The following is a 27,457-nucleotide window of genomic DNA, read 5'->3' as shown; positions in this document are numbered from 1 at the left end:
ACTACCATCTTAAAAGAATAGACAAAGAAAGGATTTTGGAGCTTTTGAAGGATTGCATTTCTTCATGCTATGTTACATACTGTAGTAGACCCACATAAGAGGATTTCTTCCTGACGCCAAACTGAATGCACCTGTCAAAACTGAATGCACCTGTCAAATCTAAATGCACCTGTCAAATCTAAATGCACGTGAGCTGGCAGCTAATTAGTGTGCTTTCCGGTTGACAATGTCATTCCCGTATTTGACCTCTAGAGGTCAGTAAAACATTGTGGTGAGCAGCATGCTACTACTGTATAAACACCTGCTAAAATTGAATATGAAACAGCAAGACTCCTAAGAAAGAAGACAGAGCCAAGGTTATAGTAGTTTTGCTTTTTTCATTCGTTTTTATTTTTATATCATTTTAACCTTTTGTTTTCAATTTCAGTTTTCATTCGTTTTTAAAGCGGATTTGGTAGTTTAATTTTAGTTTCCTTTTTATTACTGTAGTTTCAGTTTTAGTTTTTTTTTCTTCTGAGTTAGCCTCGTGAGACCATCCTGATCTTGTGAGCTCACGTTGTTTCACTCTATGTGAAACAAACCATCTGCCGCACGTCAGGTTACTTCTGCCCGGAGGAAAAGCAACAACAAGAAAAAAGAGGATAGATTTCATATCCACCCCAAAAAAATCCACCTAAAACTAAATACATTTTCTCTATAATTTTTGTTTATTTTAGTTAGCTTAACATAACAGTTTAAGTTAGTAATCATTTTTTGTAAAGCGTAGTTTTTATTTTTATTTCAGTTAACTAAAATGTTTTTTTTACGCCTAGTTTTCACTTTTGTTTAAAATTTTTGTTAGTTTTCGTTAACTATAATAACCTTGGAGCACACGAAGGGAGAGAAGAAGTAATCCTGCTCAGAGTTTGAAGTGAGGTGATGTGAACCTTGGATCTTTGCCTTCGGGGTCAGAGGTCACTGACTCTAGGAGGGCTCCCTCTGGCCAAGCTCCTACGGGCTGAACCAAGGCCCGGGGGATCTCTGGCTGCCCTGCGAGAGTTTGGACATGGCGAGCTGAGCTGACCAGCAGAGAAGGGGAGACGAGTCTGACAGGAACACGAGTCTTGGCTCGGGCCGCCATTGAGCTTTACGCTTGATTGCACGGGCACTCATCATTGTGGACCAAACTCTTGAAATGTATATCGCCCAAACATGAATATGGGCCCAGCTCGCCTCGAAGGCTGTCCAACTCTGCGGGCTTGGACGGACCACACGCTGCTTTCAAACAGAAGTGAATAAAGTGCCACAGAGTTCTCTCACTGGGCCCCCATGTGTTACACTGGGCCCCGCATTGCTATGCTGTCAGTGTCGTCAAGAGCCTTTAGAAATCCTTCACCCCATTCTTCCTCGTCCTCTCATCATTGGGAAGAGACAGGCGTTGTTTTCGCCACTGCATTCCCCTGCTGATTAAAGCCAGAACTGTGTTCATATTTACAATTGTTCCTCAGTCCAAACCCATGTGATCAACCGGCCCTCAAATCGCACAAAGATTTGTCCTGGATTTGGATGGATGTGTAGTCAGTGGGTTTCTCAGAATGTAGCCCTGTGATGAAGGTACAGCAGGCCTGTGTGATCTCCAGGTCAGGGGAACCGCTTTCATCTGCAGCCGCTGAGTGGCAGCTTACAAGGCTCCGTTCAGATTTCCCCCTCCGATGTTAAAATCAACTCACAAGGAGTCGAGCATGTGTTGTGTTCCTATGGCGTGCTTGTGTGAAACTATGGGCGGCCAAGGGTTTTCTGGGGGGTGGGGGGGGGGATCAAAATATTATGACATCTACAAAATCAATGGACAGACATGGAGAAATAGCTATTGTTTCCAACACGCGTCTTCTCGGAAGCTTGAATTCTCCAGACCCGTAGCCTATTCGAGGAATTTGGGGATGTGGTCGCTGGTAAGAGTTATCACGGTCGGCAGTATGAATCAAAAGGATGACAGTTGAAGTATTTTGAACTGTCGTGACATCTCGTTCTCTCTTGTTCAACCTCCTTCCTCTCTTCTCTGTCGGTCAGTTCTGACCCTCTCTTCTCTGTCAGTCAGTTCTGACCCTCTCTTCTCTGTCGGTCAGTTCTGACCCTCTCTTCTCTGTCGGTCAGTTCTGACCCTCTCTTCTCTGTCGGTCAGTTCTGACCCTCTCTTCTCTGTCGGTCAGTTCTGACCCTCTCTTCTCTGTCGGTCAGTTCTGACCCTCTCTTCCCAATAACCCAGGACTGCGCAGGGCTCAGAGGAATTAAGGGGTCAGTATTGTTAGGGCTTTTAAAGGCTCTCTTTAAGAGAAAGCACTCATGGTATTTAACACAGCATCGTCACTTCTCACATATCACAGTCCCGCATTCAGGAGAGGGGGATGAGAGAGAGAGAGAGAGAGTAAAAGCAAGAGAGAAAATTGCATAGCGGGGACTACAGAGAGAGGGAAGAGTGTGTGTGTGTGAGAGAGAGAGAGAGAGAGAGAGAGAGGAAGAGAGTGAGAGAGAGGAAGAGTCTAAATTCTTAGAGTCAGCAAGAGGAATGCTGGAAAACCAAGCATTACATCTCCAGCAGTGTGCCAGTAGGTCTATTGAGAACAAACTGCTCCATTCCAGCGACGCATTCCTTCATTTATTGCAGGGCCTTGGATTCAATAAGGTACAAACAAACACACAGACAGACAGACAGACAGACAGACAGACAGACAGACAGACACACACACACACACACACACACACACACACACACACACACACACACACACAGAAGACAACAAGAGCCCCAGTGATACAGGGATGCGACAGATGACTTTTGATCCAAAAAATTGAAAAATGTTGACACTTTAGTTGTTTAGGTACAGCATAATTTAATATTTACAAAATATAAACAATTTACAAAAATACTACTTCCATTGTGCATTATTCTCAGTTAAAGCATTTTGTAACGTATACATGGAACTACATCCTGACCTGAATTTCACACTTTGTGGAGGAAAACCCCCCCACATTGGTTTGATGATGATTCAATCTATTAAAAATATCTGTTATGAAAATGCAATTGCTATCTGTATGTGCTTGCGTGATTTATTCCAAAAAATACACAGTATTACTCAATTACTTATTACAAGACTAAAATTATTTGTAGACAGATGCATTGAAACTGTAAGCCTTCTAATTTCAGTCTCTCCACTAGGAATTAGCCGTTGCTATGCACCATCACTAACACCAAAGGCAGAAGCAAGACTATAGTTTCTAAGAGACATGAAAATACACTACCTGACCAATCTGAACTGTAGCCGTATTGACCCCAAATGTAAAGCGATGGAGCGACTGCTTTGGTGCCGACATCAGCAGCTCGCACATCGCCGTGGTCGGGTGCTCTTATCTGAAGCATTTCTAGATTAGCGATTGATCGTGAGGTGAAAGCAAAACTAGAATCATTTATCTAAAGCAACTATGCCGGCGAGGACATGCGGCTGCGGTCCTGGTTCTCTCCTGGTTTTCGACGTCTTAGATCTGGGACACCCTCAGGAACCCTCTATCAGTTCTTGCTTGACAGGGTCCATCTGACCTTGCAACCGCTCACTGGCTACTAAGGACTAGTGCTTCCCGACTCTAAATACGTGTGCCGTTCCCTTTATATTTGTCTCCCACAGAATTCACTGCATCACTTGAACTACCAGACTCTAAGAGTGATGGTTTGAGTGATGTTAAGTTTCTACCCAGATTCTGAGGAAGTCCATGTTTGGTCGTCAGTGTGCGCCTCGGGTCTCTGAAGCAGCCGTCTGAGTGGTGCTTCCTCCCAGACCGGGCCCCTGATTGGACGAAGCTGAATGGGTCGTCTCTGGTTCGAAACGGCGTCCCGACCATTCTCTGCTGCCTCTGTCCAGCTGCGTTGGTGATGGGGGCGTGTAAAATACTGGCTTCCTGAGTGCGCGCCTGTGGGGGGAGGGGCTCTGATGAAGCCACGCCCCCTGTCCATGGAAGAGGGGCATGATGGGATGTCTCTGAGTCTGGGACAGGTGCAGGGGAATTTACTGACCGTGTGTGTATGTGTGTGTGTGAGAGTGTGTGAGAGAGAGATGTGTGTGTGGGGGGGGGGGGAGTGTGAGAGAGAGCAAGAGAGATGTGTGTGTGTGTGAGTATGAGAGAGCGAGAGATGTGTGTGTGTGTGTGTGTGTGAGTATGAGAGAGAGAGAGAGAGAGAGAGATGTGTGTGTGTGTGTGTGTGTGTGTGTGTGTGAGTGTGTGTGTGTGTGTGAGTATGAGAGAGAGAGAGAGAGAGATGTGTGTGTGAGTATATGGGAGCGGGAAAGAGATAGATGTATGTGTGTGTGTGTGTGTGTGTGTGAGTATGAGAGAGAGAGAGCAAGAGAAGTGCGTGTGAGCATGTGGGCGCGCGCGCGCGAGAGAGGCGCGTTCCGAGGCGACTCCCCCCCCACCCCCGCCTCACTTACAGGTGTGCATGTCGTTCATGCTCTCACAGCGCCGGCAGCGCACGTAGCAGCACCACACGAACTTGCACTCGCAGCGCTCCACGTGGCGCACCACGTGCGTGTTGTAGCCCCGCCCACAGCACAGCAGGTTGCAGCCGTCGGGCCCGGCCGACGTGCGGTTGCAGCGCCGCCCCCGCGTGCCGGCCACACCCCAGCGCCGGTCCTCCAGGCAGTAGTTGGGCGACTTGTTGAGGAAGATGAGCTCGTCCTTGCCGATGGGCACCCGGCGCTGATCCTTCTCCTTGCGCCGCACCTTGCGCTTGGAGCGGTCCAGCACCTGCACGCTGCCCTCGTAGCGCTCCTTCAGGTAGTTGCCGACGCGCTCGAACGACGCCATGGTGCGCCAGCACGTCTTGACCGCGCACGAGCCCGACACACCGTGGCAGCGGCAGTCGGTGGACATGGTCTTGGCGACGGCCTGAAAGAAACAGGAATGGAGGGGGGGGGGGGGGAGGGGGGAGGGGGGGTGTTGAACGATACTATCCAGATACCGTACTGTGTGACTGCACAAGGACTGTACTGTACGTCTTTGGGTAACAGATGTCCGATGTCCCGTTTCCGTGTCAAACTAACTGAAGCTAACAATGTTTGGATTTAATTTGTTTTGTTTTTCCTGTATCTGTGTGAACGTGGTTTCCAGGACGGGCCTGAGATATCACCCTGAGGCCTCTGCTCTGCTCAGACTCTTAACACAATAAAGTCCCATGGCTTCCCAGACCTGAAACAACAGAGGATGTGTTCTTCACTGCCCCGAGAGAGAGAGAGAGAGAGAGAGAGAGAGAGAGAGAGGGAGGGAGAGAGAGAGAGAGAGAGAGAGAGAGGGAGAGAGAGAGAGAGACCTTTTTTGACCTTTAGCACTTCCTTTATTGGCTCAATTAGTAGGACCTTCAAGGATCAGCCATTCAGTCAAATAAACATATCAATTAATGAAAAATTAAAACCAACGACACATATTCAACAACAGCACACACATACATATAAACCACACACATAAAAAACTAGAATTAAAGCTAGAATTAAATTGTTGGTTTCTACTGTGTATAAAACATTCCCTACCCCCCACTTTCTCATGAACCCCTTCACATTTGAGGTCATTACATAGTACGTGATAGGATGTCATAGTCGAGCTGCCACAAGCCTCCTGACCATTAACTCTGGGTCCACAGACCCCGCCCCTTTGATCTTGTTTCTCCTCATCAACCAGATCCCCATCTTAGCCTCCGAGAGAGAGAGAGAGAGAGAGAGAGAGAGAGAGAGAGAGAGAGAAATAGATGATCTCTCTGACCATAAACCTCAAGGCTCAGTGGTCTTTGGATGACCCCAGAAGAGTCCACCACTAAATCCCCGCCCCCGCTTCTGCAGATGATCTGACTTTCATTCAGTGTAACGGGAAAAAAAATAAGAGAGAGAGAGGGAAAGAGAGAGACAAAGAGAGAGAGAGAGAGAGAGAGAGGGAGAGGGAGAGAGAGCGAGAAAGAGAGGGAGAGAGATAGAGAGGGAGAGAGAAAGAGAGGGAGAGAGTAAACATGTTATGCTGCCATTGTTTCTATTTCCTTTACTTTCCCAGTCTGCTGTAGTAGTGTCTATGGCAGAGGAATGTGTGTGTGTGTGTGTGTGCATACGTGTGTGTGTGCGTGTGCATGTACGTGTGCGCGCCAGTGGTCTATGTGAGAGGAACTTGTGTATGAGTGAATGGTGGTGAACACACATTGGTCACGCTATCATGCCTCTCCCATTACCTCAAAATACTGTGAGAGACAGTTTATGCTCTCTCTTCACCCGTCTCTCTCTCCATCTCCCTCTCTTTCTCTCCCTCTCCATCTCTCTCTCATTCTGTCTATCTTCCCCCCTTTCACTGTAATCATACTGTCTCTCTTGTTCTCTCTTCCCCTCTCTCTTACACTCTCTCTCTCATACACGCACACGCACACACGCACACACACGCGCACACACACACACACACACACACACACACACACACACACCTTTAGCAACTCATTCTCTGACCCCCTATAGTACAGGAAGCCAGGATTACAAGAGCTCAGCCTCATGGTGTAACTGACACTGTTACTGGTACTGGTGTTACACTGTTACTGGTACTGGTGTTACACTGTTACTGATACTGGTGTTATACTGTTACTGGTACTGGTGTGACACTGTTTGGTATATTGGTATCTGAGAGGGAGGAGTGTGTGTGAGTGCATGTGCATGTGTGAGTGTACTGTATGTGTGTGAGTGCGTGTGTGAGTGTACTGTGTGTGTGTGTGTGTGTGAGTGCGTGTGAGTGTGTGTGTGTGAGTGTACTGTATGTGTGCGTGTGCGTGTGTGTGAGTGTACTGTATGTGTGTGACTGCGTGCGTGTGAGTGTACTGTATGTGTGTGAGTGCGTGTGAGTTTGTGTGAGTGCGTGTGTGTGAGTGTACTGTGTGTGTGTGAGTGTACTGGTGTGTGCGTGCGTGTGTGTGTGTGTGAGTGTACTGTGTGTGTGTGAATGAGTGCGTGTGTGTGAGTGTACTGTATGTGTGTGAGTGCGTGTGAGTGCGTGTGTGTGTGAGTTTACTGTGTGTGTGTGAGTGAGTGCGTGAGTGTGAGTGTACTGTATGTGTGTGAGTGCGTGTGTGTGTGAGTGTACTGTGTGTGTGTGTGTGTGTGTGTGTGTGTGTGTGTGTGTGCGTGTGTGTGCGCGTGTCCCCCCCACCTGTCTGCCGGCCTCGCTGTTGTGCTGGTTCATGGTGAGCAGCGCGTCGCCTCCCCGGGCCGACGTGTTCCTGACGGCGTTGTCGATGAACTTCCTGCTGAACCAGGTGCCGTACTGGGCGTGGTCAGAGCAGCCGCCCCAGTGCCAGCCCTCGCTGGGCGAGCCCGTGCCCTGCAGGCTGGTGTCGCAGCCGCACTCCGTCATGTTGCCCGCGCTGCAGGAGCGCGTCACGGCGTGCACCAGGCCCGCCGCCATCGTGGCGTAGATGAAGGCCGTCTCCTTTGTCCCTGCGTCCGGGGGCAAGCAAACAGCTGGGTCAGCGGGGAAGTGGGGGGGCAAAGGTCAACGACAGCTGATGGTAATTGCAGAGGCTACTGTAGTTCACAAGCAGGTGGATATAGATAAAAGTTCAAACTGTTGAGACAGTTTGGTGTCTGTCTTAGTGCAGGCAGATGCAGGCAACAAATGGTGCGATATCTTACTATAAGACACAACATATGGAATCTCTTCGACTGCCTTAGAATGATTTAAAGGATTTTGTAGATGAGCTCACTAAATAGTCGCATTTGTTAGGACAGCGCGTCTCCCACACACATCACACGCACGCGCACATACACACACACAGACACGTACACGCACACACACAATACACAAACAGCAGCCAGCCCCCCCTGTGACACCAGTGAGATGTGAGGCCATCCAGCAGACACCTAGCCCCCATGGGAACATGGGAAAGGCTCTTCCCCAGGTAGGGGAGAGGGTGCTGGGTTACACTTCACAGGTGTAGGGGCCTGGTGTGGACAGACAGGCTCTGGCCCCCTATGACAGCACTCATCACACAGGCCCGAGCCCTGAGAAACTCAGTCTGGGTTCAGCCATGACAGCTGTGGATAGCGGTGACAGTTGACCACGTTTTGTAAATGGTAAATGGACTGCACTTATATAGCACCTTTATCCACAGCGCTTTACAATGGCCTCTCATTCATCCGTTCACACACGCATTCATTCACACACCGATGGCGACAGCTATCATGCAATGTGCTAGCCTGCTCATCGGGAGCAATTCGTGGTTCAGTGTCTTGCTCAAGGGCACTGCGACATGTGGACAGGAAGAGCCAGGATTTGAACCGCCGACACTACGACCATTGGACGACCCGGCCGCCTCTCTGTCTGGCTCTGTTTAAAAAAATAAAAGTAAAAAAGACGATTATGAAAATGTTCCAGCCACTGTGAGTGAACCAATCCGTGTGCGTTAAATTATAGCCTCGATTATGCAGGACCAACGGCAATTTCTATTCATACTTTATCCCAAAATGAAGCACGTAAATTCTACTAATCTCTTCTAAACACACGCAATAAGATAATTCTCTGCAATCAGACCAATTGCCAAGCATTTGGAACGATCTGAAAAGAGCATTTACTCATGGAACCCACACTTCGTTTGACCTTTGATCTTAAATTGGGCCTGGTGTAATAAATTTGTGTTATTTCGTTTCCAAATAAATTCAGTAAATTCGATTTTTTTATCGGCAGATAAGACCGCGACTGATTGAATGTGACAGAGTAAGGAGAAAACGAATGAGTTTCACGTTAACGGCTCGCTTAAGGGCTGAACCGTACTGATTCCTTGCTATCTCCGAAATAGAATACAACCAAGAAAAGACAACCAGCCAGATCTGAATCTCCAAAACAAAGTGTGTGTTATGTAACTTATGTTTCAGATCGACCGTGTATGTCATAATTAGGATATACCTTTGGGAGGGCAAGAGTTCTCTGCTCAAAGACAACACTTGACCGAGGATAACTGTGTTAAAACGAAGCAGATGTGCGGTCAGCGGTGTTGCCTCGCCTCGGTCGCAGGGTTACAGCAGGGCGCCTAATCAGATCACCTCCTCTGACCAACAGGAAATATGTCCATGACTTAAATCTAACACGGGAAAAGAGATTATGTAAAATGGAGCACGCGCGTCTCCCTTGACGCACAATCCCAGGCAACAAAAGACAATAAAGAGACTGTTTTTACGCAGCAACCTTCAAATTATATGGCCACTTTGGGGAAGATTAGATGGGAACAATGTAATTGAATCACATACGTGAGTTGGTCTAGACTACAACTAGGCGATTGTACAGAAAATAATCACCGTTCGTAATCAAAAAGGATAGGCCTATCTACCGTAAGAATATCGAAGCGCACAAGCGTGGATGATGTGATTTCGTTAACCCTGCCGCGGACCCCAACACAAAGTGATCTATTGTTCTAAGTCGAGGCTGCCCTTACCGCTGGTCAGCTCGTACCCGAACACGGACTGCTCCTTGGTGGTCGAACAGTTCCACCGCTCGTGCTTGAACTGCGTCTGGCACTCGGCGATGCCCAAGCGCGCGCCGTCCTTGATGCTGGAGAGCAGATAGGGCTTCCTCTTACACAGGTCCTTCTGCTTGTGGGTCAACGGGAGATTGGAACAGCCTAGCTTCTCCGGTACTCCCACGGACGTTATTCCCAACCACCTGAAACAGAACAGTGTACTATTATAGGCTTCTGTTCTCAAACTGGGCACGAGATCAATGAAGGGCGCATTTGGTCAGAATTTCAAGATAATCACGACAACATATTAGATACTGCCTACGGTAGCCTACAGCCCGAAGGATGCTATACTTACATCCAGCTGGCTCTGCAACATAGGGGATATAGTGAGAAGAGCAGGAGGAACAGAAAGCAGATCTGGTGGACGCAGCAGGCGCTCCGTCTCTCCATGGCCACCTCATCTACAGAAGACGTCGGTCTGGGCGCGCGGCGGATCCGTCCATGGAGCGCGTTCTCCGCGTGCGGCTCTGTCTCATACTAGCCCGGCGGTACAGGAGCCCGCACGGGTCATCCTCAACCCGCGGTTCTATCGAGTAGCGCTGTGGGGGGACATCCATGGAGTGATACACGCCTCGAAAACTGGATTCTGACGGGCTCCGATGCCGAAATCAATCGCTCTAGGGTGATGAGATTAGTTCCCGTCCGTGTTCCCTGATCCCCCAGACAAACAGTTTTATCCTGGAGTAGAGGAACTCGCGTCTCTGAAGCGGCTCCTCTGCGGTGCGCTCCCAAGCTCCGATTGGCGCGTCTATAGATTCATATTCAGCAGACGCGTGTATCCTATGCGCTAATTGGACGGGCGCTTGTATATATGAAAAAACGTTAGCTAGAAATATTCTCCTGTCTCGAGATCGGTGTTCTTCTGTCCTGTCTCGAGAACCGTTTAACACGGGAGCTGGGCTCGGTTGGCAAGCGAGCACCAAAGAGAACATTTCAGCTGGAGGGTTACAATGGCTTTTGTATCTCGTCCATTATGAGGAGAAAGGGCAATTGGTTTTGATTCAGCCCTTTGAATACATTATCTAATTGAATACATTATCTCATCGCTATAAATAGCCTATAGCCCACTGCTCCGTTAAGAGTCCCCCTGGACCCCTCTATAGCCTGAAATAGCTGGAGATGTATGATGTGTTCTCAGTAGATCTATTAATGAATCTATTAATGAATTAAATATTAACTAATCTATTCATGAATAGTTAGCCATTATCTTCATTTATGGAATTAGAAATTAAGTTACGGACTAAATAATACAACGAAACTATAGCCTATACTAAAAATAAATAAATAAACATTTAGAAAATCATTCGATAATTGAATATCAACCTCTTATAAGTGTCAAAGAATAGTACAAATCGAATATTCATATAACAAAACATTAGCATAATTCTGAAGTCCTTTTCCCAAAAATATTAGTCACTTTTTGTCCATCGACTTTGGTCTAGACGCGGCAAGTGAACGAGGCAGGTTCTGCTCTTTTCGTGTGTGTGTATGGAAAATGTCTGTCAGTGGTCAGGGCAGGCGAGGTGAGGGCTGCCTCACCCCACAGTCATGTCACAACCCCAGAGCCCTTTCAAATTCCCCAAGTACACCGCAGGGTAAAATGTCTTGGTTTGAATTTGACATCAGAAGTCGGGCACGAGGATGACGCATTCTAACCTGACTCATCTCAAAAAGTCGGTTTAGCCTATATGAAGATTTGAGCTATTCCTTCAATAGCTCAATAGCTACCTTCGAAAAATAATCTCTTGGCTAGTTTTTGTGATATCTTTACGCACGCAGTGGAGACTGGTCAAACTGTATAGCCCAGCAGTAAAAAGCTTCAATTGACCCAGGGATGTTCATCTAATAATTATACCACAAACACAACACACAATGTATATTCATTAATTTAACTTTCGACATGTGAAGTATGAAGATTTTAAAACGATTGGCCCTTTAAAGTGAATATGCTATTATAGGTCCTTATTTGTGACCCTATACTGTAGTTGTCTACTCAGGTTGGGGAGATAGGTCAGAGGTCAGACACTGCGCAGTAGGGCCAGAGGAAGGGTAAATTGGTCGCCATGCCAGACTCATCAAACTACTTCTCAAAGCTAGTGGGCCTACCAGGCTACACAGGCACACCACCTTTGATAGAATAACTTATTCATTAGTTGCACACTCGTACATCAGAAAGGAAAGCTATTTTTTTATTGCCATTTTAGACCAAATCACATGAATGAACTGTAATTTCTCCATCAAACAATTGTCTGAAAATTGCAATTATTTGAATTAAAAAGGAGAGGGAAACACCTGAAGAAATAGGAAGCCTACGTTTATATTAAATTATGTCTTCTTCCACCAGTTAAGTAGGCCTACATTTTATTTCTGTAAAACACCTTTCACACTCGCAAGACATTTGTTGAATTATGGAGACAATTTCTGTGTTCTAGAACATAGAATCTAGAGACAGAAGTTAGTTAAGAAAATAGTATTTAATGTGAGAAATACTGATTCGTAAATGGACATTCAAATGGAATAACAGAAAAGGCAATCTAGGTACAAGGGAATTGTGCAATTTGCAGACATTCTTCTGTTTAATGCATTCTTCATGCACTGAGAAAAAGCAAGAATACTGTAGCCTTTGAACGCAACTGCCAAAAATGTCAAATACCGACTGTGGTTCATCATTAAAACCATGTATCATATTCCTTAAGGACTCGGCTAAGGAGGATCCATTTTCCACCCTGGCGCATTGTATGTTTTTGTTTATTGTTTATTTGTGTGGGAGTGTCATTAGGCATTATGCTTTTTTTTTTCTTTTTTATAAAAAGGGTGTTGCAGTAGTAATTCATGAAGCTCAGTTTACTTTGACACATTTGATCTGGGGACAATCCACATAACAGTATAAATACAATACATTACATACAGAGATCCTTCATGAGCATGTAAACATTATTATGACATATAGGCACAGCTAAACATCTGTAGAAAAATAGAGGGATAACAAAAACATACATAAGACATTTTGTTTAAGTGAGAGAGCGTAATGCATCTGTTATAGGCTATATCTTTGGCATAGAATACATCTGTGGTAGCTTATATCCACACAAAGTGGACAAATGAGGTATCAAATGTGGAGGCAAGCCTCCATCAATCTCCAAACGCGAGCGAAATGTCCTTTCCTGCATGGCGCATTACGGCCGAAAAGGCACAAATCGACAGCCGTGCAACATTGTTTCAACGTTGTTTTGACCATTCAGTTCAAGGGGGCTGCGACGTTAGGAAACAACAGTTCATTAAGAGTTTCTGCTGGAACGTTCTGGGAGCATTGCTGATTTGATTGGTTTGCTGGTGAGGGAGGCCGGCTTTCATTAAGCCCAAACAATCTCTCCCTCTTCATCTCTTTCTCTCTCTCTCTCTTTTCCTCTCTCCAAATGCTGAACTCATCTTTTGGCAGGAGGTCAGTCATCTCATCCCCCTCTCCGGCCAGCTGGTAAACGCCTGTCCACCTGGACGGGGGAAGCTGGTGACGGGGCGCCTGCTCTGTGGAGGCCGGTCAGGGGAGGCGTGTGTGATGGAGGGCAGTGGCTCTGTCTCACGGCTGGCCAGTCACGACTCTCCAGTTACCTGCTCACATCCTGGACGGAATGACTTGGCAGTCTTGAACACATGTTCGTCTAAGTACACGCACACACGCAGGCACATCCGCACGCACGCACGCACGCACGCACGCACGCACGCACGCACGCACACACATGCTGAGGGCTTCTATTTCGCGCTGAGGCACAGTCTGCTCAGCAAGATCTGCGAGTACACCTGGTTCACCGATCCTCGCACGTGATAGGACGAGGAGTTAGAGCCCGCCCACTGGTCCCGGTCCTGATCCTGCAGGAGAGACCACTCGCTGAGTCCGGTTCTGCTGAGTCCGGTTCCGCTGGTTCCGGTTCCGCTGTCTGCGCCGCGCCGTAGGACCTTCTCCACCTGGACAGAGGAGGTCGGAGGTCACCTTCTCATGTCTTAAGACGGCACAGACGCACATCTGACACAAAAAAACCTACCCAGCCGTCTGCGGACGCGGCCGCTGGCGCTGCGCACACACACACACGTCTAAACACACTTCGCACGTCTTCAGGCGGCTGCCGCACAGCTACACGTCTATACACACGTGCACACGCGTCTGCGCAAAAAACACACAAACACGTAGGACCGTCTCAGAAGCAGCCAGACTGTGTCTGGAGCTCAGCGCCCCGGGCGCTCGCTGGGAGCGGAAACCGGCTGGGAAACCGCCACATAAAAACTAACCCTCATCCTACAAATCTCACGGAAATTTGTCACATCAGAGCGTCGATCATTGACAACGCCTGGCGTTCCCTCTAACATATTCTTCAGCCGTCCCTCAGTCATTCCTCGACCGCAGCCTGTGACCCATGACCTCTGGTAAGAGGACTCCGAGCCCTCGGCTTTGGTTAAGCATTAGTTAATTTGTCACACAGATTATTCTGGCTCCCCTCTGGGTACCTCCTGTTGTCACTTAAGACCCATATGAACTGGGGCGGGGGCGTTCTGGGACTGACACACACACACACACACGGGCACGCGCAACCCAAAACCACTTCACAAACACCCTCGGGCCCAGCTGCTACCAATGTGCGCTTTATGGTCCAATAAAACGCAGCCTAATTGTTAATTACTCATTAACCCATGCCTATAGACCAATTTTATAGCTGAATTAAAATAAGAGGGCTGGTGTTTTACAAGAGGATGAGGGGGGGGGGTGGGGGGGTAGGGGGGGGGGCAGGGAGGGATTTGGGGAAGCGAGAGAGGGGAAATATTGTTCAATCAGCGAGACCTAACAGCAGAATTCTGCTCCTCGGAAAATGGCCACTTGGTATTTGGCCTTTGGCTGGCTTTCTAAAGCCTCTTGGTTTCTAGTCCCCTGACCTTCTCACAGTCGACTGCGCGCTTACAGAAATTACAGAAATTACAAGCAACCAAGAAATACAACAATTACGTTTTATTTCAGAAAATTTGCCGTCAGTTGCGAGGGAGGTTTCCCTCGGGAGAGATGACCGCGTGGGTCTGCGCAGGCTTCTCTGTGGCTGCCGTGGATTTTACAAGCCACCCGTTTTAGAATTTGTATCAATTACACGTCGAGGCACACAATACCTGGCCCATGATGCGGAAGGGGAGCGGCCAGTTAAGATTGTACTGAAATGTGAATGACCACCAGAGACCCAGAGCAAACCGAGGAGGAGGATTGACTCAGAGAGCGGGGGGGTGGGGGTGGGGGGGGTTACCTCGTGAAAATGGCAGGCGCAGCGCCCCTGTAGGAACTCCTTGTAGCGCCCCATGGTGATGCTGAAGGTGTCGATGACCTCATACCCGTAGAGCTTGGCGGTGGCGATGATGTCGCTGTTCTCGCGATGGAGCTCCTGGACTCCCCTCTGAAAGGTTGAGAGAAAGAAAAACACACAAAAAAATGATAACGGCCGTCCGGGCCCCTCGGTGCGAGACGGAAGCCAAGATAGAACCCCCCCCCACCACCGCCGGACCCCCCCCCACTGAAAACCCTGCTGTTCTCTGCCTAGGCCTCTGTTCCGGCGTGTCAGACGTAACTGAAACGCGCTCCGTCACTGTCGTCAGTGCGTATTGAGAACCAACATGCCGACCGCTGCCCGATCCGCGCCGGTGTTATTATTATTATTATTATTTGAGTGACTACATTGACAAACGTCTGTCACGGTGAAGGGGGGGGGGGGGGGGTGGCGGTTACGTTGTGGTGTAATTAGGGATGTAACGATTCACGCAACTCACGATTCAATACGATTCATGATACTGGGTTCACGATATGATTTTCTCACAATTCTTTTATACAAAATGAATTTGCAGAGAAATTATGACTGACAAATATATATATATTATTATTTCTTATAAACTACAAAATATTTTCTCTTATCTTTTCTATATGAAATTAAAGAATCCCTTTTTATTTCTGAGGTAGGCCATCACAGACTATGCAATGAATGCATATTTCCTATTTCAACATGACCTGCAGCCCAGGCCATGGCTTCGTCTTTCGTTGCAGAGCTGTCTCTCCCAGGTCGCTAGTCTCTGTTCAGGTGATCTAGGACGTCGACGAGACATGTCGAACAAGCGAGGTCAAAAGTAGATTTACGCCCTCTGCTGTTTAAAAAGAGTATCGCGATTCATTTTTCATCTCATCCGATTTAAGTCGTCACGTGCTTGTATGGATATTGAACTGTCTCGCCATGCGTCGTTACATGCCTAGGTGCAGGACTGCCAAGTCTCATCGCATTGAGCGTGAGCCACACGCATTTCAGCCTCTTCTCACGCTCACACGCCACACTTTACAATTCTCAGACTGAGAAATGACCGCCCGCGAAATACTAGCACTTCAATGCCTATGGGACCTTTAATTTCAAACTACTTGAAAGAACGCAAATCTGGCGTTCCAATCGTCCCTTGGGGGGGGGGGGGACTCAGAGCCCTGAGGGGCTATTTGTGACTTAGAGCCGTCTAGTCAAACTGGTCTGGTCATGGCAGCCCTGCCTAGGTGTGATAGTAGCGTACCAGGGAGAGAGAGCGGATACCATCCACCGGCAGATGGAAACCCATGCCCAGAGACTTCACCACCACCATGATCTCCTCCAGCCTCTCCCTGGAGAAGAGAGAGAGAGAGAGAGAGAGAGAGAGAGAGAGAGGGACGATTAGGAATGAGAGACGGACAAAGACCAAGTGAGTGAGTAGGAGAGAAAAAGGTGACAGTCACAGCAATCGCTCACCCACAACCAGGAGACTTTCAATCAGGGTTGAACTAGGGTTAAGCCCAGTGCCTAGGTCGTAGGTCGTAGCCCTAGTCGCTCGTGATCTTAAGGACGCTCCTCAATGGCGTCAGATTGGGTGTGTGTACGCATGTCTGCTGTGTGTGTGTGTGTGTGTGTGTGTGTGTACCTCTCCAACACCTCCCTGATGATCTTCAGGTGATTGGTGTTCAACCACTGGACGCCCCCGGCCACCAGCACCGTCTGGGCGGAGTTCTCCAAGGGTCGCGACCTTTCGAAATCGAGGGATCAAACACGCGACGGGTTAACGAAAACACATTTCAACAAATCATCCAAGGGTTGTGTATCAGGGGTTTTCTTCACTGTCAAAGAAACCCCCAACGCTTAAAGGAGTTCTGGGACACGCACATGTAATTAACTGGAGTGTGATGTTTTCAGAGCCAGCTTGACTTGATGCCGTTCACCAGCTCAGCAGCTGTGTTTTTCACTCTAACGGGCAGCTGGCAAGCTTAGTGTAAATGTTGCACACGCACACACACACACACACACACACACACACACACACACACACACACACGGCCCGCATGTCTGTGGCCACATCTGAGCCAGGGCTGAGGTCGCTGGTTATGAGCCCTGCTGTGTAACGTCAGCCCCCTGACATGACTCCTCACACGTTGATTAGGGGGGGGAGCCGCCATGGCTTCCACAGAAACGGCGTGGCTACCAGATGCTAATGCATACATACTCGTACACGCACACACACACACACACACACACACACACACACACACACACACACACACACACACACACACACACCCCCCCACACACACACACACACACACACACACACACACACCTCTGTATGAGCAGCTCCAGCGCCGTCTGAAAGGTGGGCCGCTGGCTCTTCTCCAGCCAGAACTGTGGGTAGTAGGAGTAGCCGATGTGTGTGCGCCCCTGGTTCAGGTTGCCGTACACCAGCGTGTCGTGGGCCTTGCCCCAGTCCTCCAGGGTGGAGTTCACCCTCTCCATCAGGAAGTACATCATGCCCCTGTTGGTGGAGTCCCCGATGAACAGCACCTGGACGACGGGAGCAGAGTGAGGGGATGAGCAGACTGCCAGACACCCTTGAGTCATATCTAGAGGGGGAAAGCACCGGTCTTGTGCGGCATTTCTGCATCGTCTCCTCTTTTAGGAATCAATGATTTTTTTTTATTTTTTATGTTCATACTTTGTTTTTGATATGACATTATTATTCCACGAGATAGTTCTGATCTCACGGAAGAGCTGATTTGAAAGATGCTTCTCCATCAAGGGCCAGGGGTACAGACGAGCTGTCGACTGTGTTCTGGGCTAAAAGACGACCATTTTGTCTGCTCCTAGCTTAAGCCGCTAAGTGCTTCCTCGTGTAGCCTTGTGGACCGGTACCAAACCTGTGGACACGACCTGCCAAATCGAACTCCAATCGTGTTATCCTTATACGGTTGGTAGCACACGGCTTGACCAATCTGTGAGAATCAAAGGGCTTCTTCAGGCAGAAAACAGATACAGTGCTTCTCTCGCCAGTGTCAACAAGCCTGTCCACGGGCACTTAAGGATTCATACTGATGATTTCCCAGTATGGGGGAACTCTCCGTCTCTCTCTGCTTCCAGTCCTGTCGGCCCTCAACTCCGCTTCACTTTAGAGACCTCCTCGTGCAGTTTCTCATAAATCCTTTCTTCCTCTCCCCCTCAACTCACAGAGTCTAAATAGACTGCATCCCAGCTACCTTCCTCACCTGGTTTATATGAGACGGAGAGAGAGAGAGAGAAGAGAGAGAGAGAATGAAGAAAGAAAAGGCGCAGGCCAATAATCTGCTTACTTACAGGAAGCCAATACCACCGTCAGATGCTGGCCTTTTCTGCCTACAGAGTGAACTGAGCCGCCCCCATCTTTGGGCCAGATGCATGCAGGTTAATGTAGTCTTGAGCGCACGTGCGCGTCTGCTGGCCTCATCTCCTCCCTCGTTCGCCGCTGATCAAGTGCTGGGGAGACAGCTTGTGTACAGAGCAGCTGACTCCCGCAGGGTTCCATTATAACCTGCGACGCATCCCTCCTGCACCAACACACCGATGCGCTGTGCCCCCCCGCCGGTCCCCCCAGTCACACACACATACTGTACGCACGCACACACATGCACACAGAGAGTCTCACGCATGTAGAACATATCAACACTCACTCCCACCGAATCCGTCGCCGCTGCTGTGTGGAGGGTTGCAGCTGGACCCCCGTTTTGGCCCGTGACTACGGATCGTCTGGCCGGGGCCCGGGGCAGCTGGCGCCTGCCCCCCCCCCTGACGTGTAGGGACGCCTTTAGGTTTAGTTACAATCTTCAATGTTCTTTGTTCAGTAGTTGAAGTCGAATCAAAAAGGCACTGGTGACTGGATCAAATGCAATAGGCTTTATTTGTTGGTACAATCAGTAACAGACAACTAAAACCGGTGGGCTCTCGAGAGATATCACACCCGACTGACTTGTTGACAGCGTCTTATATACTTTATCTGATGAAGAGCACCTGCTTTCCCACGCCATGTATTTTCTAGCCTGACTCGTTATCTGATACAATGTTTCAATTTCATTTCAACGTTTCTTTTGTGGCATCTGCGTTCCCACAGGAGCAGGAGCTCTCCCCCTCCCTTACAAAACAAACCTCGTGATAGCTGTTCTGGCCCTACTGTCTGTCACTGTATGCTGCTTCTGGCCTAACCTGACTTTAAGAATAGACACATATAATATAATCTTGATTAGAACAAAGGGTTGAGCCTAATTAGGCAAATTAATACACGACACCCCCTGCTCGGCTGTTAGCCGCCGTGCTAATCGCCACTCTGACAGAACGGGTAGCGGGTGCCGCAGAGCTGTAACCTGAGAGCCAGGCCAGCGCTATGGGCAAACGCCAGGCAGAGGAAAGTACTCCCTGCGGCGGCCATTTTCCGTTTTAACTTGCAAAGCAAAACAGTTGAAAAGATAACTGAACAGCTCCGTTATGTCCAGGCCACGCCTACCGTATGCTCACTGCCCCTAGGATAGTTTTTGAGTGCCACAGCAGTGACAGGTAGGCCAGAGGTTAGTTATTATTGTTTATTTTCTAAGTCCCATATATACATACTGTAGTGTCTATTAGTGGAGTCAGTGAGGGGTGCCGGTATCTCTGGGAGAGTTTGGGGGAAGCTGGGTTTTGCCTCCAGGGGCATGTGAGTGGGAGGGGCCATTGACCGGCGACCCAGAACAGGACACTGGCGAGTGAGCTGAGGAGAGGCGTGCGAGGAAGACGCTCAGGAAGTGAGTCGGTCGCCGTCGGCGAGGGAGGAGCGACCTTTGCTCTCACTCGCGAGGGGCTTCTCTCCCCCTCATGCTGGATTACCTTTGGATCTCGGAGAACGGATTTGAACCTGTGAACGGGCGGACAAGAGGAAACTGAGCTGGTGTGAACCCTCTTGTCCTGGCTCTCCACAGGGGTACTGGGTAATTTATGTGGGCAGGTGGGACGGTACTGGGAAGACTGGGTAGTTAAATCATACCCCTAGGACAGCGCAGCTGGCGGTCTTGTGTTTGGTTGGTCGTATGCTGGTGTACTCCCCAGTAACCTGCCCCCTCACAGCTCATTAGAGAGAGAGAGGTCCAGACACACCTATGGAGGGATTTTCTGACAGCCTACCGTACTTCCATGTGACCCCACCCTGCTTCCTCTTCATACCCGGCTCCTATTGGCTCACCTTCCTGTCCGTCATGCAGTCCTGCAGCTGAGGGTGGTCCAGCATGGGGTAGTAACAGCCCTCGGGTTGCCAGGCAACCTCTCTCCAATCGCAGGTTCGGTTGTCAGCACAGCTGAGGCAAGGGACCACCCAGCGACCTGAAAGAGAGAGAGAGAGAGAGAGATAGGGAGGGAGGGAGAAAGAGAGAGAGAGGGAGAGAGAAAGAGAGGGAGAGAGAGAGAGAGGGAGAGAGACAGAGAGAGAGAGAGGGAGGGAGAGAGGGAGGGAGGGAGAAAGAGAGAGAGAGGGAGAGAGACAGAGAGAGAGAAAGAGAGAGAGAGGGAGAGTTTAGAAGAACAGAAAGACATGTATATGGAGTCAGACAGACACTCAGACAGAATAACAAACTATCCCTGTCAACTCAACATCTACGCACGCACGCACGCGCGCACGCACGCACGCACGCACGCACACACGCACACACGCACACACACACACACACACACACACACACACACACTCTCTCTCTCTCTCTCTCTCTCTCTCTCTTGACATTTGTTCTCTCCCCTACAGGGTGGAATATTGAGTTGGCGCAGCAGCGTTTGACCTCTACCCTGCTTAAATCAGAGGCAAGTTTGAAATCAAAGGCCAGAGTGTGTTAGCGGCTTAAATCACAAGTGCCTGGTGAGCTTAGATATACACACGCAGCAGGGTTATATACACATACACACACACACACACACATACATACATGCACAACACACACACACACAACACACACACAGACACACGGCAAGGTTACACTTACACATACGGCAGGGTTACACACACACACACACACACACACATCAGGGTTACATTATGAACTGAAGAGGGGGGAGGAGGGTAAAAAGCCGTACAGCAGACCTGGAACATCTCCAGAGGCACAGGGCCGAATGGAGGCCTGGGCCTCGCCTGCAGACGGCGGCCCAGCGAAGGGCTCCAGACCACAGGGCTGTCCGGGCTGCACCACCAGGCCACAGTCCTGCATGGACACAGGCAGAAGAAAAGGAGAGAAGGGGTTATGATCAGGGTCAGTCATTCTGGGGGGGGGGCAGAGGTGTGTGTGTGTGTGTGTGTGTGCTCGCACAGTTGCGCATACATTTTATGAGTCTAGCCATCTGAAGTTAAAACCTGAACGTGCTGAGTCAAAGTCATGAACAGAATAGAAAGTTTATTTGCCATATAACCAGTAACAGGTAGAGATACATTGTAATTCTTGTTATCGCTTGCCCTTACAGTATCTTATCAGCACTAATCAGTTCCTCATTCCAGTCCTCGGTACACAACTAGACATTATAGGGTTCACAATCTGGCAATTTACAATCTGTAGACTAGCAGTCTATCAAATTGACCTTAACTACTTATTCCATCCAATCACAGATAACTGTGACTTTGTCCGTAATATAGGCGGTGCAATACATTTCAAGATGGAGTTAGAATAACTGACGTGACGAGACAGCTCAATGCCGTCATCAATCAAACGAGATGCACCTGGCCACGCCCTGCCAATCAAACTCAAGTAGACACACCTGTTACCACCGTCTACAAGAGGTAGCGTCCTGCCAGTTATCCACAGTATGTAAAGCCACCTAGCCCCTCAATTCCCCTGACTCTGGTTCCGCTATGTTCTGGTTACCGTACGGTAGCCGGAGTTGACCGCGGCCGTTCTAGACAATCACTGTGTTTCCACCAGATGCACTGCGGTACGTTTCAGAAGCGTCCCAGAACCGGCCCAGATCCGTAGAGCTCTGGTAAGGATAGGTTTATTGTTGACGGATGCCGCATCTGGGACGCATCACGTAGTAGTAGAAGAAATGGGTACTGTAGTTAGGTCCCGCCCCCCCGACGACCTGGCAGAATATCAAACAAAACGCTCGCTCCTGAAACGCAAACCGGTGGCAGTCGAAGCTGCGTGGAGGACGAAATAAAACCTGAGCGCATTGGGAAACGCCCAGGGGGGATTCAGGGGTAACCTGCCTGTTCTCTCTCTAGTTCCTCTGATTTCACATCCCACCCCCTCCTCATCTCCTCCTCTGCTCTCGAGCTCCTCTATCTGCTATCCGGGGCTGCGTTTCAAATTGCCTACTTCCACACTATATGCCAAAAAAGGATGTAGTATGTCCCAATACATAGTATGCCACATGCAGTATGGTAAAAATACCAGGATGCCCCGTTACATCTGGTCGTATTTTGCAGTTTGCAAGCCAGCACACTTTTCTGACCCACAATCCTCTGCACAGCGGAAATTCCATGACATGTACGAGTCGTGACAGCTGTGGACGAATGCTGCTTTATGAACTGTGACGGATGTGGGCAAATTTCAAAGCGCAATGTTATGACAAAGTAGTATTCCCCAATTGTACTGTGTGTACTGCGTGCAAAGTTCGTACTTTCTAGGGGCAGCGGTAGTACGTTCTGGTATAGTAGTAAAAAGTAGAAGTATGATTCGGAACACAGCCCAGGTACCATGCAGGGTTCTAAGCTCCTATCTGCTATCCAGGTACCATGCAGGGTTCTAAGCTCCTATCTGCTATCCAGGTATCATGCAGGGTTCTAAGCTCCTATCTGCTATCCAGGTACCATGCAGGGTTCTAAGCTCCTATCTGCTATCCAGGTACCATGCAGGGTTCTAAGCTCCTATCTGCTATCCAGGTACCATGCAGGGTTCTAAGCTCCTATCTGCTATCCAGGTACCATGCAGGGTTCTAAGCTCCTATCTGCTATCCAGGTACCATGCAGGGTTCTGCTGAGCTCCTGGAACATGACAGATAACCTGAGGGACTCATCTGCCACACCCAGAGTCTCCTGCCTGGATACACGACCTCAGCTCATTCATTCAATTAATTCGTTCATTTATTGATTCATTCATTCGATTCATTCTGTCATTCATTCGTTTATTGACAACCATTCATTCTGTTCATTAGTATTGTCAACCATTCAGGGACCCATTCTGTTCATTCTAGTAAACTTCCTTTAACGGTTTCAGTTGTTGGCGCGGTCTTTGAACTCGTGAATATCCAACTTTGTGCCATTACGTAGCCATGTTGTCACGATGAAACAATTCACAGCTACGCTTATAGATGTTCAGACTAGATTCATGAGCAGGGCCTTCGACAGCCATTGACCATTTATGTGCCAATGATGAAATTGGTCATGTTTCAGAGAGGCCTTCATGGTTCCGCTGGCAGCTGCTGTGTCAGTGTGCTGGGATATGGTCTGATGATAGTTTACCCCCCTGTTTGAGGAATGGGGGGCAGTTAGACTGAGGAGTGAGGGGGCAGTTAGACTGAGGAGTGGAGGGGCAGTTAGACTGAGGGGTCAGGGGGCAGTTAGACTGAGGAGTGAGGGGGCAGTTAGACTGAGGAGTGAGGGGGCAGTTAGACTGAGGAGTGAGGGGGCAGTTAGACTGAGGAGGGGAGGGGCAGTTAGACTGAGGAGGGGAGGGGCAGTTAGTCTGAGGAGTGGAATTGCAGTTAGACTGAGGAGTGGAGGGGCAGTTAGACTGAGGAGTGAGGGGGCAGTTAGACTGAGGAGTGGAGGGACAGTTAGACTGAGGAGAGAAGGGGCAGTTAGACTGAGGAGTGGAGGGGCAGTAAGACCGTGGTTGCGTTCCGAATCATGTACTTCCATACTATATAGTATGCCAGAAATTGATGTAGTATGTCCCAATACATAGTATGCCACATGCAGTATGGCAAAAATACCAGGATGTCCTACTACATCCAGTCGTATTTTGCAGTATGCAAGCCAGCACACTTGTCTGGCTATTCTGACCCACAATCCTGTGCTCCAAGTCGCAAGTCACGCCAGAGGTGTTTTGATGAATCCAAGCTGTGGTCGTTTTATGGACTGCGACGGATGCGGTCAAATTTCAAGGCGCAATGTTACGACAAGGCATTATGTCCCAATTGGATGCATACTGCGTGCAAAGTACGTACTTTCTAGGGGCAGCTGTAGTACGCGCTGGTAGTAAAAAGTAGAAGTATGCGATTCGGAATGCAGCCTGAGACTCTCCCGGCTGGGAATCATCCTCTAGCTTTCTCTTCTCTCCCTGTCTCTCCCGCAGTCACTTCCTCCCTCGTTCCATCTCTCTCTCCACACCTCTCTCCTCTCCCTCCACACCTCTCTCCTCTCCCTCCACACCTCTCTCCTCTCCCTTCATTCCTCTCCTCCGTCACATCCCTCTGTCCCCGCTCGCCATCTCACTTATATACATGCCTTCTTTCTCTTTCTTTCTTTCTTTCTTTCTTTCTTTCTTTCTTTCTTTCTTTCTTTCTTTCTTTCTTTCTTTCTTTCTTTCTTTCTTTCTTTCTTTCTTTCTTTCTTTCTTTCTTTCTTTCTTTCTTTCTTTCTTTCTTTCTTTCTTTCTTTCTTTCTCTCCCTCTGCCTCTTTCTTCTCCTCTCAAAGCGCCTGGCGGTCAGCGCTGTCCATTGGTGAGGCACGGCTGGGGGTGAGAGGTCAGGAGTCAAACAAACCTGACCGGCCAATGACAGATGGCGGGAGGCTCGCCAAACCCAGAGGCCCCCTGGGAGCCGGCGCGTCTGGCCGGGACTACAGACGGACCGCACCAACCCCGCTCTAATGGGCGCGGTGCGACTGAACCTTACACACACACACACACACACACACACACCCTTATACATACACACACACTCCCTAATGAAACACGCACACCTTACAAAAACACACACACACACACACACTTCGTTATGATGCACACGCAGGCTTTCACGCTGCTACCCTCTCCCACCCTCACACACACACGCACACGAATACACACACACACACACACACTCTCCACACTCCCTCCTTCCCTCCGAGGGGCTTCGCGTTGCCCCGCCACATTCTGCACGGCGACGGCGCAGCTCTCAACAAAGTGCCACAAGACAACTTAACAGGGATTTTCTTGTTCGTACCTGTGCACGGTGTACACGCGCAAACACCAGGGGGGCAGCGGCTCTGAGGACGCCGCCGCCGCCGGGGGGGGGGGGAGAGACTAGCGCCCAGCTGCCCCGGAGAGACGCGCCGCCGCCGACTTTCATCCTCCCGTCCCTCCCTCCTCCATCCCTCCTCCATCCCTCCCTCCGCGCTTCCCTTTTAAATCCGCTCAGCAATTCTCGCTGCCACGTCAAGAAGGGCGCCCGTTTATAATTAGGGCCGAGTCGGAGTCTCTCTTTCTGTCTCTCCTCGCTCTCTCTCTCTCTCCCTCCTTCTCTCCGTCTTTCATTTCAGTGTTTCTTTCTCCTCGGTTTGTACTGATCTGCACTTGCGTCCTAAATGATGTAAATTACCCCCCTCCACCCCAATACACAAAATGTATTCTCCTACATAGTGTCTCGGGGGCCGTAAATCGTTGATTCCCCAGGGGGACCCGGATTAACGTCGGCCGATGACACGCTGAAAACCCGGGGATGATTCATGGCCACCGAGGGAGCGGAGAGCACAACTTCTGAGCCCTGGATGGGGGTGTGTGTGTGTGTGTGTGTGTGTGTGTGTGTGACCGCGTGTGTTGTTGGTTACTGAGTCCAAAAGGCAAAAGAAATACAATAAAAAAATACAGTAATCTGCCTTGATCAAAGGGCTGCACTAACCCTCCCCGACAATATGACTTGCTAATCCCCCACCCCGCCCACCCCTCGCCCCCCACTCTCCTCTCACTCACACACACACACACACACACACACACAAATACACACACAACTAATCCGTCCAAAGGCTCTATAAGATCATAGCGGCCTGTGGCAGCGTCCGGTAGCTCCTCCACGGAGAGGCCGGCTACCTGTCTTTGTCAGGGGCGGAGCCTAAGGAGGGGGGGCGGAGACTAGGGCCCGGGCACCTACAGGCCAAATCTCCAGAGCCTTCGGGAACAAAGCACGGACTCATTAGACCGACCGGCTTAAGAAGCTACAGTAGACGTTAGGCCTCGGATGAGGAAAAATAAATTGGTCGGAGAATAAGGGAAAAACAGACAGAAGGCAGGTGTCTGGGAGTTGTGCGGTGTTTCACAAAGAGGATAAGACAAGAGAGAGAAAGAGAGAGAGAGAGAAAGAGAGAGAGAGAGAGAGAGAGAGAAGGTGGAGTGGATAAAGCTCCCCCAGCTTGGATAATACAGCTCAGCTCAAACAGTACAAATTTGAGGCACACAGATACACACACCCACGTGTGCGCGCACACACACACACACACACACACACAAACACACACACACACACACACGCGCACGCGCCGCAGCAGACAATCAAACGCATACACACACACACACACACACCGACGCGTGCGCTTTCACGAGAGCGGACGCACACAGAAGCCCACCGGGAAGCGCGACGCAAAGGCACGCAGACGCAAGGCACCCCCACGACAACAAGCAACATTAGACTTCGACAACACGCTATGATTTATCAGGGAATCATGAATAAAACAGCACAGCTGGTGAGGAGCGGTCTCTTCCCCTCCAGCTCTGTTCACAGTCTGCTCGCGGTTGCTGGCTGCTGCTGTAGAGGATTTAGGATCCTTGGACAACACTGCTGACATATACAGTACACGGCATTCCTACCCACATAAATCTCTTTCCACTCGGAGTCTCACACGACAAAAGGAAAAAAATAAAACATTGTAAAAGCTTCAGAAAACCATGGGAGGGGGGGATTGGTGGCAATAGATGCCACAGTTCGCCGTGGTCCGGGTTGTGAGAACGATTAATCCAATGATATGTTTCAGGGTTTCTGAACCGTCATACTCGCGTCCTCTCTTGCCCAGGGCGGAATTCTGAACCCCGTTTGACAAGCTCTCCCGCTTTTGAGGCGGACATGTTGACAGGCTGAATCTTGGAGGGACTGTCAGCGCTCCTTTGAGGAGTGAGTTTCACCGGCTACTCTCACGCTCCGCTCGGTTACACTCACAGAATTCCTTTGTGAAAGTTCATAGACAGACAGACGTTTAGACCGAATTTCACAGCATCACCTAGCCATTTCTGGATCATGTAGAATATGAGAACGGGTTCGGATATGTCCTCTTCAAGAGACAGGGAAGACCTATGACCTCACAGCAAAGCATCACTTAAATCCGGATCAAATGTCCTCAAACCCGGATTTCTCGATGGCGGCGCATCTGTGACGCGGGCCCCGTCGATGGCGCCCGGGCGTTTTACTCCGCCCCCCCCGGCCGCAGACTCGACCGCCTCGACTGCTCTCCTGTTTCGCCTCGCCTGTCGGTGGGATGCAGTGGGATTAACCAGGACGCCGCGTGGTACGGTCACGCTCGCGACCGATCCGGCGTGGAACCGGGGGACTGAAGGCCCGTTCCGCCGGACTGCGGGACCCGAGCAGAGAGAGAGA

General features: G+C 49.5%; 2 protein-coding genes across 2 annotated transcripts in view; both read right to left on the bottom strand.

The window, feature by feature from the left end:
* Positions 1–4,452: 4,452 nt before the first annotated feature.
* On the bottom strand, positions 4,453–9,949 carry wnt16 (wingless-type MMTV integration site family, member 16; the record flags this gene model as incomplete). The annotated part of the gene is made up of 4 exons (XM_084447894.1): positions 4,453–4,917; positions 7,198–7,484; positions 9,476–9,702; positions 9,855–9,949. 4 exons carry the CDS (start codon positions 9,947–9,949, stop codon positions 4,453–4,455), a joined length of 1,074 nt encoding a protein of 357 aa, XP_084304020.1.
* Positions 9,950–13,309: 3,360 nt separating this feature from the next.
* Positions 13,310–27,457, bottom strand: part of cped1 (cadherin-like and PC-esterase domain containing 1) — a gene marked incomplete at both ends in the record, with an annotated part of 32,039 nt that continues 17,891 nt past the window's right edge. Inside the window, 7 exons of the mRNA XM_084447720.1 lie at positions 13,310–13,522; positions 14,839–14,985; positions 16,133–16,220; positions 16,514–16,615; positions 17,204–17,424; positions 20,102–20,238; positions 20,987–21,104. Coding sequence (XP_084303846.1) covers positions 13,310–13,522; positions 14,839–14,985; positions 16,133–16,220; positions 16,514–16,615; positions 17,204–17,424; positions 20,102–20,238; positions 20,987–21,104 — 1,026 coding nt within the window. The remainder of the gene's footprint in view (positions 13,523–14,838; positions 14,986–16,132; positions 16,221–16,513; positions 16,616–17,203; positions 17,425–20,101; positions 20,239–20,986; positions 21,105–27,457) is intronic.

The sequence above is a fragment of the Borostomias antarcticus genome (genome assembly GCF_949987555.1).
Source record: "Borostomias antarcticus genome assembly, chromosome: 13".
Lineage (NCBI taxonomy): Eukaryota > Metazoa > Chordata > Actinopteri > Stomiiformes > Stomiidae > Borostomias > Borostomias antarcticus.
The sequence above is the reverse complement of the archived record's forward strand: the minus strand, read 5'-3'. Positions and strand labels throughout refer to the sequence as shown.